Raw genomic sequence first — 21,180 nt, 5'->3', positions numbered from 1 at the left:
TCTTCAGGCACCTAGTTTTCAGCACACATACTAAGGTCAGTTGACTGCGTTGCCACCAGTAGCTGAGAGCCTCAAATACTGGTGACCCGATTGAGGGAAGAAGCACTAGAAAAGGTGAACACTCATAATGTCACTACGAATCCCATTGTGCACTGCATGAGTTGAAGCCATAGATTTTATCTTTATAAAAACTTCCCCACCTGGAACTCATGCATGTATGATCAACACCTTTTTAAAATCAAAAGATACAGCATTTTTCTATGTAAAATAACACTTGCAAATTGATATTTTTGGTAATGTTACAATGTTGGCTAGCCATTTATCGTACAGTGAATATATTAAGAGAAGGTTGGAGACAGCGATAGGTAGTCCATACAGGACAGGTTGAATGAAGAATGATGGAGATAGAAGCAAAAGGAGTAGAGGAAGAAAACCATTAAGGTTCATGAAAGAGGTACATGAGGACATGGAGAGGAAAGGCGTGAGTAGCGAGGATGATCGAGAGAGTTTGAGAGGGAAGAGGCTGACTTGTAGTGGCAACCCCTTGCGGGAAACCTAGTGACACAAAAAGAAGGTAAATGCTGGATGGTTGCGAAAAAAAATCTCACAACATCAAACTGTTCCTTTTGGTTATCTTTCAGGCTGTCATTATCTCAGTATGTATTTTCTCTTTTCATTATCAATGTCTTTTGCTCAACCCAAAAAAGGTGTTGAAGGAGCAGTGAGTTGAGAAGCGGAGAAGGTGCACGTCATTGTTTAATACTGTCTACTATTATTTCACGATAAAAAAAGTGAGTCTGAGACCGATACAAAAATAAACATGCATAAATGTGATATCCATAATTTTACTAAATTCACACCTCTTTTTCCACTTTCACAAGCTCTTCATTGAACTTCGGCTAACAGATATATTTTCTTCCCACTCTGACTTCTTTACCAGCTGAACAGGTTAATAAAGAGGCATTTAATGCTTGCTGTATTATTTTCAAGCCCATCATGCAGGCAGGATCCACACCAGTGGTGGATTAGAACACACGCCCAGAGAAGCAAAAAGAGAGTCTGGACTCTATTTCATCAGGGCTGCAATTCATTTGCAGAGTGGATTTGCTCAGCCTAATCCCAGTGAACTGGACTCAATGGTCGTTTGTTTGTGCAGTTCAGAGATTGCATATGGCATTTTTGGGGCAGCAGATGCACCTGGTCTTTCATGCAGCCAAGTCAATTCATTTGGCTTTGTGCTTATTTGTCATTCAGCTCATTATTGGCATACAAACAAAAACCTGGGCGACACACGAGTCACATTTTCAGTTGATGGACCTCAACATAGGATCAAAGCCATTTGGAGATTCATTTCAGAGATTCTTTTCATTTCAGAACTTCAGAATAACAGATAACGATCACGATCATTATTATTATTTATTTGTTGAATTTCCCCACTGTGTGACTAATAAAGGACATCTAAGTATTATAATAATTTACATACAAGCGTTACACATTATGATTATTATTTTTTTAAAGATTTTTAAACATGTAAAATTCACATTACCAAGCTTGAAGAAAAAGGAAAAAAAAGGTTTTAACATAAAATAAATGAGTACACAATTACAACTACAAAGTAAAAAATGAAGACAAAATATGTTAGCAAATGCGAGAATAAAAAAATCAAACTTAAATCTAATCTAAATCTAATAACTTGATAAGTAATAAAAAAGAACAACCTAATCCACCTTGAAATGCAGTCTTATTGAATTTTTTGCATGGTAGTTGTACTATGGAGTTTGGAAATACATTTTGAAGACAGCTTTCTCCACTCATTTCGCTTTCCATCCAAACATTTCATATATTTGCATGAGAATGAAGTCATAAGGTTTGAGGATTCTTATACTGACAAGGTAATAACACGACTCTGAAAATTAAGTTTCACATTCCACTGCCCCGATGTATGCACTGATGTGATGCAGGAAGTATTGAATTAATACCTCTGTCATTATATCAGAGAGCCCGACAACGCTGCAGCAACTTTTGTGACAAAGCAACAAATGTGACAGTAAATGGAAACCCTAACAAAAAAATACTCTCTTATGTTTCACACTGGTCAAACATGCATGTCAACAGTACGATCGCGTGAATTTGGAGGAGAGAACTGCATTATGTAACCGTGACACAGGATGAACTTCAGCTACATGCATGCCACATGGTTCTGCTCCGCACTCATATCTCCACAGCTAATGTTTTGATTTTCCACTTAAGTGTCTTTAATAATTCAAATATTGATGCGCCTTAGCTGGAAAGATCCATCAGGCAGCATCAGCAAGATTCCTGTAATTTGCATGGACAGAGTGGAAAGAAAGTGGGAGAAAACACCAGGCCACAAAACCGCCTTGGCGGAATTCAAATTATATTCATTGTACATTTTGAACACACAGGACATAGTAGGGAAGACAGAAAAAGCACAGGGAGAATGCAGACATCAACGAAGGAACTCAATTCAGGTCATAATGCGACTTTCACCCAGTTATTTGCCAGCATGGTTTACATATACCAACAACAAATCTTTCAGCAATTAAAAGCCTTCTCTTATGAATGGCACACAATATTTCACCGGCACTTAGCTGAGTGATTCACGGCTTCATGGATGGCTTGGTCGTGTTCATGTATGTCAGTTTTAATAGTCATCAGCCGTAACACTACACATTCTCTCCTCTGCTACCAGCCATAAATGCCATGCCATGGCACTGCATCCATCATCCAGTGGCATTTGTTCACTGGGCAGACGGCTCGAGACGCCACGTGTGTGCCAGCCAGATGCCATTTTGTGACTGCTTTGATAATAATGCCACCATGAAACTTTTCAGAGAGCCATGCAGGTAATATATCCTAGCATTCACTTGTTAGGTTCTTCTACACCATCAACCACATATCACTGTAATTGTACAGCCATAATTGAAAAACAGCCAACGCCATCGGCTCAATGAGAGTGAATGTATTTGAACTAAACACACCATTATACATTTTACAATGCAAACACATTCACCAAAGTGCAAAAGCTGGAGGGCAGATGGCACACACTTAAGGGAATTCTAAATACCCCACACGATCATTATTATTTTTTCATTGTGATACACAGGAGAAACAAAACACATTGTCTGGTTGATGGAAGGTGCAAGCGGAACTGAAGATCCAAAAAAGGCCCTGGGGACAACTCTGGTGCATCTTGCATATTTATAGACTCGATACAATTGGCCGCACAAATTAGGGACATACTCAGGAGAACTCTCCTTAGAGATGTTCACGTGCTTCAGTTCCCCACACTAAACAAAGTGTGGAAGTTAAAAAAAACGCACATAGCTGTATTCACTCAGACTTACAACTTCAGTGCCATCCCATGCTTCACAGACATCATATAAAGTACTAATGCGATACTTGCGACACATAAAAGAAAGTGCAGGTGATTTTTTTTTTAGAAAATGACTTAAAAAGTCTGAAATAGCTGATACTTTAGTGGTAGTAGTCGTAGTTTGTCAAAACTGTAATACAAACTCACAGGAGAATTGGATTAACCAGACAGTGTTATAAAAAATTCATTCAATATTATGGTGAGGTCTTCATGAGTTTCGTGCTCAATTCCCATCATTGGTTTCATTAACTGACACCTCAATAGTCAAGTAACAGCTTATGATAACCAATGAACGTTTAACAACCCTGACATGATGCGTTTATTGAACAACGTTTAATTTAACCTACCTCAATATGCTTCCTCAGATTGGAGGAAACGTTTTTGAATGCCACATTCTCCATTGTTTTTGGGGAGCATAACAGGCACGTCATATGGTATGGCGAATCCTTTAACTCCAACCTATGAAAACATCACCTTCAAATACAGCCACGGGTGTGAGATTGATGTAATTAAATGTGTCGCCGTTATAATTGGCTGCGAGCAGCTTTGGCAGCATCGCCGGCAGCAAGAAGCGCATGTTTGATCATAATGTGACAGGTGTGGCATCAACAACTCCAATTTTATTTTATAGCAACACACAGTAACACTGGCTAAAGGAAATGTAACAAAGTAAAAGCCCTTTTTTGATGGAGGTCATGTCATGGAGTAAGTCAAAATAGTGATAAATAAAGTACAGAGATGGGAAATAAATACTAAAGTACAGCAACAAAGCATTTTTATTTCTGTACGTTACAACAATGGCATTAATTTCCAGCATTGCTTGTGCTCCTGGTTGTGGATAATTCATATCACATTGCTTACATTAGCTATTTTTTAAATCAGATATATATTGATAAGAGCAATACAGAAGTCTATTGCATTCCAAGGCTTCCCTGTGTATCATTGCACATAGTCAGCTTAATTCAACACTCAACAATGGAAGCAGAAGCGAGGGTAGGGAGAGCTGCCTTCAAAATATGTCGGGGCTGGGTAACAGTCTGAATTCTCCCTGAAGAACCATTTTTGATACCTTTATACTGTAAGTTCGATAGTTTGCGTCATCGTTTTCTTCTGCAAACACACACCAGGTCACAATAATTCATAGGAGAAAACCTTGACAGATATGTACTTGAGTGTGAAGATGTTGCCTTGAGCCCGACTATGACTCTCATGTACACATTTGGATGCCTGATGGGGTTGAAGGAGAGGATGATCCACTGAGGTTTCCACCTTTCATTCGATAATGTGACTCACTTCACCCACAGTAGTTTCTCATCTCTGGCATCAATCAGCCAAGAAACACAGATCTGCCCAGAGAATTATGTCTAAATCATGTTAGACCCGAGACTGTCATGTTGTGTTGGACGACTACACCTTCAAAATTGGTTATTGAATCCACAAAAAAAATTAAATTCAACAAATTCCAGAGAATAAGAGACATATATAGTAGATATGCTTCTTTAAATTGGTCAGGTAAGACATTTATTCACAATGACTGAGCGTCATTTTAGACGCTAGTTAACATAGGAAAATGAAGAAAAATCCTAAAGAGCACAAGCAAAGTTTGTAGGAATTAAGGCGATATATTGTCTTTCTTTCTCATCACTCACAGATGGGTCTGAGTTTAGCTTTTGCGTCATTTTTTTTCCGGCTATTGGAGAGAAACCAGATCTTTCATCGAAATACATTTGCATTTTTGTTCTGTTTCTGTATCCTCAGCAGAATATTATCGAAACAGAGAATCACATGATGAAAGTAGCTGCAATCTCAAGCCATATCAAAACAATGTCCAAAGGCAGGAATCGATTCAGCTCAAGCATTTTTTTTATTTAATATGGTAGATGTAACCTTGGCTTTCAAACACCTATGAAACCTTAGCAATGTTCTCACTTCTCAGTGTTTAAATATTTTACAAAAACCTGCACAATATTCCTGTTAATTTCTGGCTCCTTACCGCTCTCAAATGTCACAGGCATCCCGAACAAATGTGCCTTTCTAGAAGCTGCGACTTGGGAAGAAATGGTGATGGAGTGGAGACCAAGTTCAGAGCTCTTCGTATGTCTGGATAATAATCAGAGGGATTTTAGGTGGCTGCAAGAGAAGGACACCCGTAGACTGAACCTAGCTCTGGACATCCATATTGGACTTGCTTGTTGACTCAACAGAAATAACCTCGAGTCCAACCATGGTTGACTCGGTGACACCATAGAGGGTCGCTGAATTAAAGCTGGTTGGACTCGAAAAGTTATTGACTTCGATTTCTCAATTTCTCAGTGAACTCGGATGGCTTCAGAGGAAGTGCCTCTCATGAAGGCATCTGAGACTCACATGCCAAAGTGAGTCCATATGACTCCAGTTTAATCGGGAAACAATCATTACAAAGTAGCCTACTCCATTAATTGACCAGGTTTAACAAGGCAGAAGGTAGTATTATTGACAGGATGCTGAACCTCTGTCAGGCGAGGAAGTACTTTAAAACCATACCTTTGCACTTACTGAACCTTACTGACCTTAATTTGAAGTGAACGCCGATGAAACAAGCTTAATACAAGCAAATAAGATACAGTATGACAGACAGTGAAATTTAGTAAATACCTGACTAAAACAAACATTATTTTGGAACCACAATACACTGTGAACAAGAAAAAGAAGTAAACCAGTATGAGTATTTTTACAAAGAGACTGAATTAACTGTCTCATTGACAACAACGTTTAATGTGGAATGAATTGAATTGGTAAGAATCTTCTGCTTAACAAGTAATAGTTTCCATTCCCAGACTCAAAGAATCCACTTCTCTTCTTTTGATGGCAGCCACCACCATTTCAGTGAAACAAATCTTATGCAAAAACACTCTCAAAGCACACAAACCTGGCCTGTAAAAAACTAAATATGGAGAGAACTCACTTCACATTAGACTTTGTTAGAAGATCTGAGAATGTCTGCTGACGTGCACCTGCTGAAGGCTGTTGTTTATCTTTGTCTTGGAGCGTTTTGTCGTAAGCCTGAAGCGAGGTTGAGTAAGTGGATATGAAAAAAATACAATCCTCCCCTTTGATTATTTCAGCATGTACTTCTCTTTGTCCAGACAGCTCAGCATAGCGAGTACAAAGGCTCGAGTCATTCCGAGGACACAGGAACATTAATTTCCACTTCTGAGCTACCAGAGGGAGCGTTCTCTTAAAACGGGATCCCTTGAGTGGACATATCTTTTCTTATGAATATGAAAGACTGTTATCCATTAATGAATGCCGGACTCACAAGGTTCAACGATGCCTTGAAGGGAAACTTGCTTGCAAATTAATTCAGCAAGGAAGGTTAAAGTAATGAAGTAACAGGCATTGTGATTAATGGAGGAGAGACAATATTTGCATACGGGACAGCGAAAAGAGTGGAGTGTGCGATTTTTAGAGAGAATTTTGAAATGAAATCGCTCTACTGCCAGTTCGTCTCCTGCTGCCAACTCGCTGATCTGATTTTCTGGATCCTCACACAAGAGTAGCACTCATTTGTGCTTTTCTCATTAATGCCAAGTGAGATTGTGTTTTAATTGCCCCTTATAGTTCACAAAAAAAAACGAAAGCCAATTTCCCTAAATCTTTGAGAAGAAGTTGGTGTAATGGCACATGGAGTTGGTTGAAAACAAAGTTTAAAAAGCATTCTTCTTTGAACAAATCCAGAACCAGATATATGAATGAGCATTATTTACCTTGGCAACATGACTCTGTCTACGTTTTCCAGCAAATGAAAACAGTGATGAATTTTACCAGATTTTCAACACATGCATGGCAGGGATCTCCCCAGCACTTTAGCAGCAGCAGTCGTTTTTAGCTGCATTTGTCAACATGTAGTGAAGTATGACTGGCAATGTTAGCCCTCCCTCACTGTCTGTCAAGCAAAATCAGTTTAACACAAGTTGAAATTACTTTGACTTTCTGATATGTTTCGTCTTTATTTGATCATTTCTTTGTTGGCCATGGTGTCAAGTATCAAGGCGTCACACATCTGTGCAAAGTGTGATTTATAGTCTGCATAGTGTGTTGAACCTTTCCAAAATTTTTATGTGTTTAGAGAGCGAGAATAGAACTGCAGTTTGCAACAAGTGTGCATCCAAACTATCTGGAACCTTCTATTTACATTATTAACCTACTCTCTGTGGATAAACTATCTTGTAAGGACAATAAATGATATGGGTTTTACTACTTTCATGTATTTTAGGAATGCATGTTTATTTCAAGGACTAAACTTTGTGGTGCTTTTTTTAGAAACAAGGGCTGAAATATATTTTTAAAAATGTCAAAAATATTCAACAATCAAAACCGCTTATGCAATACTCACACCCACAATTGATACTGAATTATTTGGCATTCAGCCTACTGTAATACATTTTATTCGGTTTTGGCCACAAATTTTTATTTCACCACTTCCCTCATTTTTATTATGTATGATAATTCTCTTTCACCATTTCTACATATTTTGCTTAATGGGTTCGAGGTGTAAATCCTAGAAGTTCATTATGACAATCCCAACACTGAATTAGGCAGGAAAGCAGAAAACAAATGTGTCCGTTCGATAGTGTCAAACATTTTCTCTAACTTGAGGAGGACCTTTGGTTGCTGGCAACTCTTTGATTCAAGCCCTGCGGCGGAAATAATTTGGTTTCCACAACACTACAAGCTTGACATTAAAAACAAAGTTCTGTGGATTTCTGAGAGGCAGAAGAAGATCTGTCTCATTTGGGCATCAAACAGACTGCTGAATAAGCTTAACACAACTGGATTTGAGGAAACTTGATCAGATCAAAACTTAGTAAATTAAATTGGGGTATTTTTTTCGGTGGAAAAGTACATGACCTGAAAGCAATGGAGGATCTCTGATGTTAAAAACAGCATGGCAAATTTCTGTCTTGTCTGAACATACAGCTCATTTATCATCGTCTGAAAAGTCCAAACCAGCCTAAATACTGTACGTCAAATGCAAATCTAATTTCTCAATACAAAACTACTTTTCTGCCTCGTTGAATGCACTTTGAAACTTAGTGAAGTGGGTTAATATTTGAATGTCAGCACTGAGGAACAGTGTACTGTTAATCATTTTGAGCAGCACTTTACTTTTTACCAAACATTAATAATTCAATGAAACAGCTTTTAACAATTTTATGACAAACAACAAACACATTTCTGAAACCAAAAATTTCAGTCTTTTTTAATTTAGAATGAGAGAATAGAATAATGTAATGATTCAATTCATAAATCAATTCAAATAATTATTTTAACAAGGTAAGTACAACTTGATAATATCTCTATCTGAGTAATTTAATTCATATACAAGTCACCTCTTCGGAAATTATAACATTTTCACAGAAGGTTTGAGCCGTCAGAAGCATTTCAGTCCAAATCCAATTTTACATGTGAGATCCAGCCTCATCCTCACTATCAGATTTAACTGCTAGCATTAGCATTAAACCTTCACACATCCAGCTGGCAGGACAAATATAGTCCAACACTGAGTCCGACTTATTTGCTTTGCATTTGGCATATTCCAATGATTCAATTAGAATTTCAGCGACACCACAGCTTTAATTTATCACCGGGGAGAGCGATGGTTTTAAGGTTTTAGCAGCAGCATCGTTTGTCAAATTCATTTTATCTCCCTGAGCACATTTATTTGTGGTCTGCTATTAGATTACCCAGAGCATTGCAGCTGAATATTTCAGACATCAACGGATTATTGTCTTTTCCACAAATAAATATTCATAGTCCCTCATATATTCAGCAAGATCTATGAACATGACAGCACCATTTCTCTGCCTTTGCCCTCGCTGACTCATCTTTAATTCCGAGAGCAGCCCAGGAGAAACATCAACAATGAATTTTCTGACTGTGATTCACATCATTAAGTTGTTTGTCTCACCCCTTTGGACGTTTGTTATTCACTCCGGTGTGATTTAAACATCCCCTCTGACCCGAGTTAATGCTTGAATGAGACGCGCTCAAAGGTGGCATCACGAAGCACATTGTGTTGACTTTAATCTCAGAATTCTCACTTTAAAGTTCTGACATTTTTCCTTCACTGACCCTAATCCTTGTCCGCAGACCATGCTCTTTCTCAATTCCTACACTCCAGCTTGTAGTCTCAATCCACCGGCAATGTCCACCTCTCTTGTTTGTCTCTCTCCTGTGCATGCGCATCTCCACTGCGTAGATGTGTTATGCCTCCATCACTTATTTGCTACATGCATGTGCACATTCTTACCAATTACGATGGACTCGTACACAAAGAGACTTTAATAAATCCATCAATTGTAAACAATAAATATTAAATCCAGCTCTCATTCTTTAAATATCCGGCTCTTTTCTGCACCTTCCATCGTGTTTATAGCCCGTGTCACTCGACGGACGGTGATATAGTGAATGGGTGTGTGCAGTGGTTAAAATGAGTGTGTCACACGCTGAATGCAAGAGACTTGAGAGCCTGGTGTAATGCAGCTGCCCATGTCTCCGTGCCCGTGCATTGACTCGAGACTGTGTTGAGAGCGAACCAAACAGAGATGAGGATGAATGCTCACAGAGAGGAGAGATAAATGACACTTGTAAATGGGAAATTAATGAGAAAGTTTTGACCTAATTGAACAAATGAACAAGTTAAAGAGCTGTTCTACAGGAATGGTAACTTTCTTCTACATTGCACAATGTATACAATTTAATTGATGCGGTCATCCAGGGGCCAGTGCCCTCTCTGGAGCTTTGTAGGGGAAACTGTTTTGGAAGACCTACATTATAAAAACCGATTTATATGGCTGACAACATAGTGACGGCAGACACGGGGAATGATGGTGGGTGGAGGGAATGATAGGTGTATGTGCACTAGCAGCGGATCCTAACATTACAGTTTATCAGAGAATATAAGCAGAGTCCTAGGAGAACATGGCAAGCCCCAGACTATATGGAGAGAGACAATTCTCGCTTTTAGCAGCATCTGCTTATCAGACATGTTGTATGTGGCACTCCATCCACACACAGCGCCCGGCACCCCAGGGACCCGCTATCTTGCAAACTCAGACAGATAAACAAAGTCGACAGAAAGCGAGAGTAAGATAGAAGAGGTGAGAGATACGAGGGGGGTGAGCATCAAGAGGTGGGTACATGCCAGAGGAAGCACATTGTTGCTGTCTCACATATTCAGGCTTCACCTACAACTGACACTCCCTGCAGCCAGGTCCTTTCACAACTTATCACACTCGCACCCCCCACCACCAGGAACTTCCTGCCAAATCGAATAATTACTTTTCAGAGCTCGGCGACGATTGCATTACAGCAACGTATTCACACACACAGTCTCCAGTGACTGTGACCTGGAGTCAAAATTGTCAATTTAATCATAATTAATAATGGCACTGGCTCTGCACTATTTCAATCATGTGAGTCCAAGTCATTTAAATGGCCCAGAGAACTCCTGGACTACATTGTCTGGAGGAAGTAATCAACTTTGGACAGGCCTCAGTAATTCATTAATACGCCACCACAAGAAGAAAAGTGGCGATGGGAAAGGGTGACTTTGTCGCGGGAAATTCACTTCTGAAGACTTTCAAGATGGATATCCAAGGTTGCCATTCTATTTTCATATTCAATGAAAAAGGCCTCAAAAATTTAATTTGACCCTTTTCTGCAACCATCACATGCCTCAAAACCCAACACCATGAACACACTCCTGCTGAAATATAAATATGTTCATGAATTTAATAGAAAAACCCACTCCAAAACATTTCCAAATTCAACTGACCACAAAACATATTGTTGAAGATGCATTTCTGTACAGTAGGGCAACTGTGGAGCACCAGAAATAGCATCAATTTAGTGAATTAATGTGAAAATCTAATTTCCAGATAAGATCCAGATAAAGTCTATTAATCCTCTACGCGGGAGATTTAATTTCACTGCAGCTTAAATTAAGTAGTTGGGTAATAAGGTTAGAAGACAGACAGAAAGTTGGAAACAAAGAGGAAAAGGTACTTCATACCAAAGTGCATCATTAAACATCAGTAATGTCAGCACCGAACTTTTAAATCATAAAGCGCCTCCCCATTCATATCCCATTATTCTTTGCAGAAAGCAATCATCCTCTGAAATGACTAATATAATGATGGCCACCTATTACTTGGGCTTTGTTCCATGTAATTTGAACACATTCCTCGGTTAGTGGTTGCAACAAGAGCCAGATGGTCGAAGAAACCACGAGCTCTTGACTGAACCAGTTTATTCCAATTGCTAAAAAACTCTATTATTTGGTAATGCTTTAACAATGAAGGGGGCACTAAAACCATTTTGATCTCATATGGTGATGTAGGACTACATAAACCAGTTTCTTGTGTAGTAGGGCTGGTTTCTGCCCATTTCTGCCCATATTCTGCCCTGTGTAATTCATAATGACAGTTCCACATCGCCTGCACTCCTTAACATATTTAGCGGTCCACAGTTTGCTTAAGGGGGTGAACACAACTCCACTCTGCTGAAGGCTGCTGTTTGGTCGGAACACTCCCAGGCCCAGTGGGTCGCTCAGAGAAAATTACGTTGTCAAGAGGTTCATTACAATACTTGCAAGAGAGTCACTCTGATTTGTGACTGTTCAATGAAACCAATCATCACAGAAAGTATGGAAAAAAGTCCAACACAGTGCTGTTTTAATGATGCTTTAATGGCATGCCTGTAACTGCAGCAAACTATGAGTGGCTTGTCACAAAGGCAAGTGGACCAGGTGTGGATTGATGTTGTTGATGGCAAACAAACCTTGACCTATTGCAATGTTTGCAACTAATGATAGAAGTGAGACACGGTTTGATTGTACATTACATTAACAGCAGCTGCATCTGTTGTACATACTGATACTTTTTATTCTGCCTTTTTTTGTTTTTTTCAATTTCTGACATTTGTATCGGTACAATTACTATCCATGTTTGGGATTCTTAAATGCTTAGTCTGTGAATATTCTGCTTGAGAGAAAAGCATCTGCATTACTAAAACAGCTGAAAAAGATGACTCCCTCAGTGAGTGAGAGAAATAATGACATTCAAGTGCCATTAAAGAAGAGAAGGGGAGAAAACGGCTCCAAACTTAAAGGTCAAACAACAACAGCAGCCATTTTAAATAACTTTCTTCCCCTCTGATTGTCCAAATCACCATGTGGCGGGCAGGAAGTGGAGGCAGCTTCATGCTTTAACACAGTAACAACACCCCGGCCGACGTTCCATTTGAACAGAGAATGACTGTTAGTAGCAGGCTCGGCCAGTGAAAGACTGTAAGTGTCTGAGTGGTTTCGGAAAATGCTTTGACCTTTTCAGGGAGAATTTAGATTTTAAGTGGAACGGCTGTGGAACAAGTACCAAAGGGAGTATGAATGAAAAAGTTTTGATGTCTGTTTCAATGTGTTCGACTGTAGTAATATTCAATGAATATACAGGCAATAAATATATTGACAAGGACTTGGCCATTTCTCTCCACCTTCACAATGTCACCTAAATAGCCCTGTATAGTCTGTTAACAGAGACTCGACTGGTATGGCTCCAAATCTTACCTTGAAAGCTGCCGACGGACAGGTAAAGCCAGGTTAGAGCTGGGATAAACAGTAAGGCGAGGGTGGCCGCCAAGAACTTCCTACGCCCGCGACACATTCCCAGCATCCTCTGGACCGAAGCAAATAGGGGAAAAAGAGGTAAAGTAACCTCTATGTGGGTAGCAGCTGTTGTCCAGGCTGATTCATGGCACTGAGAGAGAGAAGAGAAAAGTGGGTTAGACATTTCACAAGCAGATACAATTACTGCTGACATTCAGCAACTGAGCTGAAAAGGTGGGGAAAAAATATACAGCAAGTTTCACATCTCTGTTAAATGACAAACAGATGGGAGCATTCCATTTTGGTTGATTAGCAGAATTAAAACAGAAATAAATGATTAATTGCAGGACATAAAACTCCGTCAGCAGTGTTATCATAATGCAATGTTCAGAGTGGCTCTTTCTCCGGAAAACGTGCAGTGAAGTGTTGTTTAATTGAACACATTTGTGCGAGCGTCAACACATTCATGAGCTCCTGAGTCAGTCGGATCTGCCAGCAGCTCTCAGTCTGGCGACACTTCAGATCCGCCTTTCTCATTAACATAGCTCCATTTCATTGTCCACAGCATCCCCTCACCTTCACAGCTCCCGAAGACTCCACCCTGCTGAAACATTTATTTCACACTAGAAAGCAGCGTCACCCCACACCTTCCCCCACGCTTCCAGCTCCACGTATTTGCACTGTGAGAACGTTACGTCTCCATGTTTACAAGGAGACATTTCCTAATGGCACTTCTCGACACGCACCCTAATGAGCGAATTGTGGTCGGTGACCTTGTTTTTGCTTGATTGCTGCTTGGAACACAGAAGGTTTTGCAATTTCATTGGTAATCAAGGACAACACACAACAGTAGTGACTAAGAATGCACCAATCCATTTATTATCAGTATTTTTATTTGTTAGGAACACATATTTTTTATGACTGGTATATCATTGAAAATAGTATTGTCAGCCTTTATAACAAACCCTGCACTTCATAAAACTGCTCGGTGGCAATGTGCGGTTGAGGTGCCTTATTTGTGGTCGGCTCATGAAGACATTAGGAGGCAAAGATAGGCTACAGTGGGACACCAGTAGGAGACGAGAAAATCACACAAGCAAAAACGCACATACATGGCAATTCATCGATGCTGGCAAAATGGCAAGTTCATTTCACCTTTTGAGACCCTACACAGTAAGAATGAGAAATTTTGTATATCACCATGCGGAGAGAACAATAAAAGAAAATTGCTTTGTTTTGGTGTCAAGAAAACAACTAAATATATAACTAGAAAAGCCACTTTGCAATAAAATTGGCAGTTTATAGGTGTCCAGCGTTTCCGCCACATTAACTAGCATGGCTTATATGAGAGACACCATGCCAACACAAAAATGATGTACTGTCACGTGATCACACATTCAAATGAAGTGGAAACATCGAAACATAGCGCATTATCGAAGTGGACCTGCATATTTTTCAGAGAAAAATCCTGAAAGACACATCATTATCAACAGAAGTCTATTGCTCGCAGATCTCAAGCCGCACATCCGGGCCGGACATATGAAGAGACAGACTACTGCTGATTGGAGAGAGATCAACTTCTCATGATAAAAATGCTTCTATTGCCTCCAAGTCAGTAAGCACCAAAACTTTCCCCTCTATCTCATCTTTATTGGCTGTGGTCTGCTTCAAGTATTTATTTTTTATTTTCTATTTTTTCATCGGGAGGTTGCTGCTCCACAACAGTTTCAAAAAAATCCTTGTGGAAACGCTGGTGACCTTCATTCATCTCTTAAATGCATTCACATCCTTGGCAAGCCTTGCATCTGCTAGAAGACCATAATTTGATCTTGCTACATAATCGGCACATATAGTATCATTAAAGACCGCTCGTCATCTCTCAGATCTGCTGCCACAAGACAGGCTAGAAAGCTGTTAGAACGCAGGCAGCCAGACGCCGGCAGCACACTTTATTCACATATGAATTGATTTATAAAATTCAGCGCTAAGTCTACATTGTGTGATATTTCTTTAATGCAGAATAGATGACTCAGAGTCACAACTAATCCTGTTCTCTTGTGTGATGGCAATAAAGGCTCACAGATTTTGCTCAGTCGAGTGTTGGCTTCTCATTAATCGGACAATTTAAATAATGTTTGAACAAATCTTGCTTATTACATTTGGCTTATTGCATACGATAAAATTAGCTGGATGATGTGGCTGTTTCAACATCACATCAGCAACCAAGTCTGATGGACGACAATTCTTGTTCTAATAAAGAAGTCACATATGAAGCTTTAATTGTGAGTAGGGATGGGCGATAACTTATCGCAGACAAAAACGCAGTCTCCACGATGACAATTCTGCATCTCACGATAAATTCGATAAACATGCGACTCACTCGCTGCATTGGACCTGCACCCTTTAACATGACGCGACTGTGACGGTGTGCAGCGCTCTCTTTGACCACCGACACCAGCGTGTGACAGTTGTGGAGAGTGCAGTGGACTTTGGTTTACGATCGCAGTTTCAAACTTATTTTTAATACAGAGAACCTTTGATAAATACATTGGTTGACTCTGAGTCTCTGGATCCGCGTTTATTTTATTAGTTGGAGTGCTCCTCATAGGTTCTCTGACGCCCTGGTTCAAACCATCAACCATTCAACCATGCAGGTCTCCCTCTGCGCTGGCGCCTTTCTAAAGAAAAATTCTAAAGCGGTCAAAGTATTAGCGAAATATTCAATAAGGCAATGGAAAACAAACATTTTAGGAGAGAGAATTGTGTTAAGGTTTTTCATCACACAAGACCAAGGACTGAAAGTTTGTATGATGATTTCCAGAATAGAATATGACTAAATGACGATTTATTCACATTTTTTCAAATATTCCTTCAATAGCATTTAGGAAATGTGTCCAGATGGGTCCATAGTTCAAGTCAACCGTCAAGAGACACCAGATACAGCAACAGCTCCATTTAACCCCTAAATAAAACTGGCAGAGCAGTCTGTCAGACACGAGCGGCTTGAAACATTGAATTTCTCATCTCTACACTTAGTTAACTATTATATTTAAACGTCAACAAATAATGATGCTGGAGGTAAACTCCACTAATGAGTTTCATCATAAAACAGTTTCAAGAGAGACTGTAGTGTGTGCAACACATGGAATACAATGAAAAATTATTTATCGTGATAATTATCGTTATCGCCGAAATAACTAAATTTATCGTGATAACTTTTTTTGTCCATATCGTCCATCCCTAATTGTGAGGGCAAAAGAAAAGCATATTCCCATCAGAGCTTGACGTGTCACCTCTACAGCGTTAACCTGGACAGTCATATGAATCAAACAGTGACAGCATAATGGGACATTGAAGACCAACACCATTTTCGCCCAGTCGATGGCACGTTAAGTACGGAAGTCTCATTAAATGATATTAGTCGAAATCCGCTTTCTGCCGCAAACACATTTGTCCAATTACCCGTGTGACCTCAGTCAATTTTTAATCTCCATCCAGAGTCAGTCGAGGGATGAGGCATAATACCCCTGCCTGGCACCGTACGAGCTGGCAAAAGCACAAGCCAGCGTGCCAGTTATCATAGTGTCAACTGCTATTTAGTAGAGCAGGGGATTTTAGAAATGAAAAAGTCTCTGCCTGGCACACCCCAATTCACAATTTTATTTCTTACTTTTGGTCTAGACAATGAAAGCGCACAAAGTGAGTTGAGGTTAAAAGAGGCTGGAAGAGATTAAACACATCTCTCAGTTATGACAGGGGCTGCTTTGATAGTCCGACTGTGAACTGTTTCACTCGCTCTTTAGCCTTTGACCTCACTGTGATATTAGCACGCTGCTGGATGCTGTGATTTACAATGCAAATGCCACACTGAGCAAGTGATTTACATATTACGGTGTTAAGTTAGACAACAGTGAGTGACCACTCATGCAGAGGAAGGGCTGATGAGCATCAGAAGGAAACCCCAAGATTGTTTTTAATTTTGATCCAATTTCAAACCGTAGAGTCAGAACACATTTTTTACTTTCTGTCACATTTGTTTTTGTCTGCTGAAGAAGCGGAGGAGACAGTTGCTACGTTTTAATAATAGATTACTGTTAGCAAATAGCACCAGCAGCAACAACATGTAACCTGTCAAAGATACATTGGGTGATGAGCCGGGGACAGGTTACTAGTTCATCACAAGAAATAATTCATAGAATTCAAAATCGGCACTCATCGAACTTCATTGAGAATTCATTAAGAATATACAGAGTTAACTCCACACAGGACTGACACAGGTTTAATTCCAGGTAAGAAGTAAACCTGTGCCCTCAGGGTTTCCGCCAGGACTTTTTGAAACAGAGAAACTAAAGTCAAATCTAAATTCATGCTCCGCTGCAGACGGCTGTTGAATGTTACAGCAGTGACCAATGGTTCAAAGCTGAAATTAGTCATTTAAAAAAGCAAATTAGTAAAAACCCAACTGACAGTTTTCACAAAACAGTACATTTTATGACGGCATCACAACAAAAGTCACTCCTACAAAATGCGGTGGTAGTGCAACAAACGCCAAGCTGACTGATGTGAGTTTGAACCTACATGTTGAGGACAGCAGAGTTTGCCCAGTTTCAAAAGGGCGGCAGCAAGAATTCTACTGTACTTGTTGGGGGGGAAAAATAGTCATTGTCAAGACAGCGCTATTCAGAAGAATGAGGTTTTGAATGAACAATCCAGATGGGTGAAAAGAGCTCATTCATTCAACTGGCCGGTCAAATTCCTCTCTCACTTTAAAAGCTCCTCAACCACACAAAAGAGAGATGAATCTCATTCAGTCATTCAATTCTTGCCTGGTACCAGGAGTGATGTGATATTCATGCTCATTTATAGTCCTAGCTCAGCATGTCGGTGGCGATCCTCCTCCCATGGCTCAATGCTGAGTTCATGCAAGATGGAATGTTATACACACAGCTCAATAGCAAACTGTTGTGTGTTGACTCAAAAGGTGATGAGGGATGATTATGGGAGCAGTGGTTTATTGGTGTGAAATAATGCCATGGGGAAACCTTCTGACAGGGGCTGATTGAATCCTTCTTTGTGGAGTCCTGCAGTTAATATACTGGCAGAAATATAAATGGATGTGACAGGATTGTCAGGAGAAGAAGTAGACTGCAGATGAAGACACGTCAAACATACATCATGAGCAGAAGCCTCAGAAACACATCCTGCGACTGCCAACACAACTCTCATGGACAAACTACATGCTATCATCTACTCATTCTCCTAAGAACTGATTAGATGGCTCTGCAGAGGTAAAAGAGATGACCATCTTAACCACATGTAAAATCTTTTCAAGAATACTTTTAAATGTAAGCGTGAACTTGTGGTCTTGACCAAACAAAGATAAGAATGTAGAATGTTTGAAATTGAAGATGAGTTTAGGAGGCGAAGGAAAACAGGAGGACAGCGAGCACAGATGGAGAGCATAACTGACAAGGGAATAATAAAGGAACACCATATGACCATGATTCCATAATGAGATATGTTCTTCCATGATCTTAGACAAGTTGATACAGAGAAAAGTTGGGCATGAACTCAATTGCTCTGGCAAACAGCCCTATTTCATTCATATCTGGCATTACTGGTGGTTTCATTAGGTTCCAAAACACAACTAAGTTAGAAGCGAGCAAGCACTTATACTTACCTATACCCTATTTAAATAAGGTTACATGAGTAGTTATATGACCCCAATATGGTTGAACAACATAAAACCGAGGTGGAAAAAGGGGAGTACTATAATGTATAGCAGAAATACACTTGGGAGCACACAACATAGGTGCAGTAATATTATCATTTGCCCCCTCTTGCTCTCACTTCCGTCAAGAGATTGCATCAGCAAACTCTGTACATATACTTATGCATATATTTTTTTTACTTTTCATTTGACATTTGTCATTTTTTTACATTTGTCATGAAAAGAAAAGTAGTCATTTTTATCGCCAGTCTCAGGGGTGCATTAGTCATGCTGACCAGGTTGAACGCCAATTGAGTTGTGCAGGCAACATTATTACTGATTCCACGCAAATCAAATAACATGCAAAACCACACTTATAGCACTTTGTTGACTTATTGATTTCAGTATTGTTAGTTCGGCTGCATTCTTTTTGGTAAGTAGCAATAGTCTTCCTCCATAAAATGTTTGACTGATTCCGATCTCAGTGAATGTTTTCATATATAACTTTGAAGCACAGTACCACAGGTAGAAGTACACTGTCTTGCTCACTCTATAAAAGGAAGGCGACTGATGATATTTTGTTGACGTTGAGGTGCTCCCAAGATTAATTCCACTTTGAAAATCTCTTATTTTGTCCAACCACACTTGGGTCATACAAATACACGTGGAACCATATTTAAATACGTATAATGTGAAGTTTAAAATAAAATTTAGGTGTACTTTGGATCCTAATGAAATGATGCTAACCAAATAGCGTGATTGAGTGCATGGACAAAGAAAAGACAGTTACACAACAACTTGTCTAAGATCAGGGAAGAACATACTTTATTATGGAATAGTGGTGGTGTGTTCCTTTTAGGGTGACTCATACTGGCAACCGAAATATGGTGAGATTGAAATTGGAGATGAAAACGGGACAGGAGGACAACTGGGAGTGAATGTAGGGGGTAAGCGTGACAGTGACAGTGAGAGGGGTTGAGGCTGTTAAGAGTGAAATTTAAAGTGAACACATTGAAATTGCAGAACGTGAAGAGTGGCCAGCGCAATTGAGAGCCAAGTAAAAAAATAAGACAAAAATTGTGTTGGCTAAGTAAAAAGGAGAGCCAGAGAAAGTACAAGAGAAGAGTAACAGCAAATTTGTGATGTCCAATTGTAGAGAAAAAAGAACAGTTTAAACACGACGATGAGGTAGGAGGACAAAGTTGTAGTAGGATATTGGGAAGCACATTTAGAGAGTGGATTTGGAGAGCCTGAGAAAAATAGAAATGTGATCATCAGAGTACAGAGTTGGAGTAAAATAGGAGGGTGAGCAAAATATGACAGCAAAGTTTGAAGATTGAAATTGGAAAGCAAGGACAAAAGTGGAGAGAGGAAATTGGAAGTGAGGTGACATTAAAATGAGGTGTATTATTGGTGAGGAAAACTAACAAATGAGATGACCAAATGTCAGCAAGTAGGAAAGTGGGTGTGAAATAGATGGAGGAAATTCCTAAAATAACTCTATGAATCACAACTGATTTGAGCATATGAACCAAACAGAGCTGTAATCAGGTGGAAGGAATTCTGCCTTCACAACAGCAATACGTGCGGAACTGTCTTTCGTGAGTTATTGGGGGAATCACTATTCATCACAAACTCGAAAATAAGTACCAAATTCGAACACAAGTCTGGCTAAAAAGCTATTTTTGTACATGATGCACTGTGCTTGCACATGTCAGTCAATGTGACGAGGAGGTGGAATGGACTGTCCATCAGCGAACAGGACTGTATGAGAGAATATTTGGAAAGCGCCATGCAGACTGGCAGGCGGGCAGACAGAGATGAAGCGCAGACTCAGTCCTGTTCAGTCCAGTGGAGAGGAGAGTGTCTCTCTCAACATGATAATCAAGGGAGGCCATGAGGTCAGAACAATTCCACACTCTCCTGACAGGAGCGCAGGGCGTTCCGCGGACTAAATGGCTGCTGCCACACTGACAAAGGAGGGAAAATATATTGATTATGCGGAGCGAGTTGTCCTCATTTCATTAAGTTACCTGAGCCCCTGTGCGCTCATTAGTATTCCGTTAGAGCAGCCACAGACGTGCGCTGTGTCGTGCACAGGCAACTCTCTACAGTATGTATGTCACTGCAGCTTAGAGGCACATAAAAGGCATTTGGAGGTGAAAATTCACACAAATCTTCGGCAGCAAGGTGCAGACGCGCTGCTCTCCATGCAAATCAGATTAGGGCGTGGAGTGGGGCGATCCGGGAGCTTTCCTGATGCAGTCATTAGATTTCACGTCAGCCAACAGCCAACAGATAAAGACACCTTGAGTCATGACGATTAGCGGTGTCATTAATAACAGTGTTCTCAGAAGGCGAATCTGAGCACTTTTGAGAAACTCAAGATGTGTCAAACGGAAGTGAGCACAATTTAGCGCCGTTATC

The 21,180-nt window shown here is 39.9% G+C and overlaps 1 protein-coding gene across 1 annotated transcript in view; it reads right to left on the bottom strand.

Moving 5' to 3' along the window:
• The window catches only part of large1 (LARGE xylosyl- and glucuronyltransferase 1), a 98,132-nt gene that overhangs the window by 54,064 nt on the left and 22,888 nt on the right, over nt 1-21,180 (bottom strand). The window contains exon 2 of the mRNA XM_053862493.1: nt 13,005-13,194. Within this exon, the coding sequence (XP_053718468.1) occupies nt 13,005-13,110 (106 nt within the window). The 5' untranslated portion in view covers nt 13,111-13,194. The remainder of the gene's footprint in view (nt 1-13,004; nt 13,195-21,180) is intronic.

Source organism: Synchiropus splendidus, chromosome 4, assembly GCF_027744825.2.
Source record: "Synchiropus splendidus isolate RoL2022-P1 chromosome 4, RoL_Sspl_1.0, whole genome shotgun sequence".
Classification (NCBI taxonomy): Eukaryota; Metazoa; Chordata; class Actinopteri; order Syngnathiformes; family Callionymidae; genus Synchiropus; species Synchiropus splendidus.
Note: the sequence above shows the minus strand (reverse complement) of the source record. Positions and strands in the feature narration are given on the sequence as shown.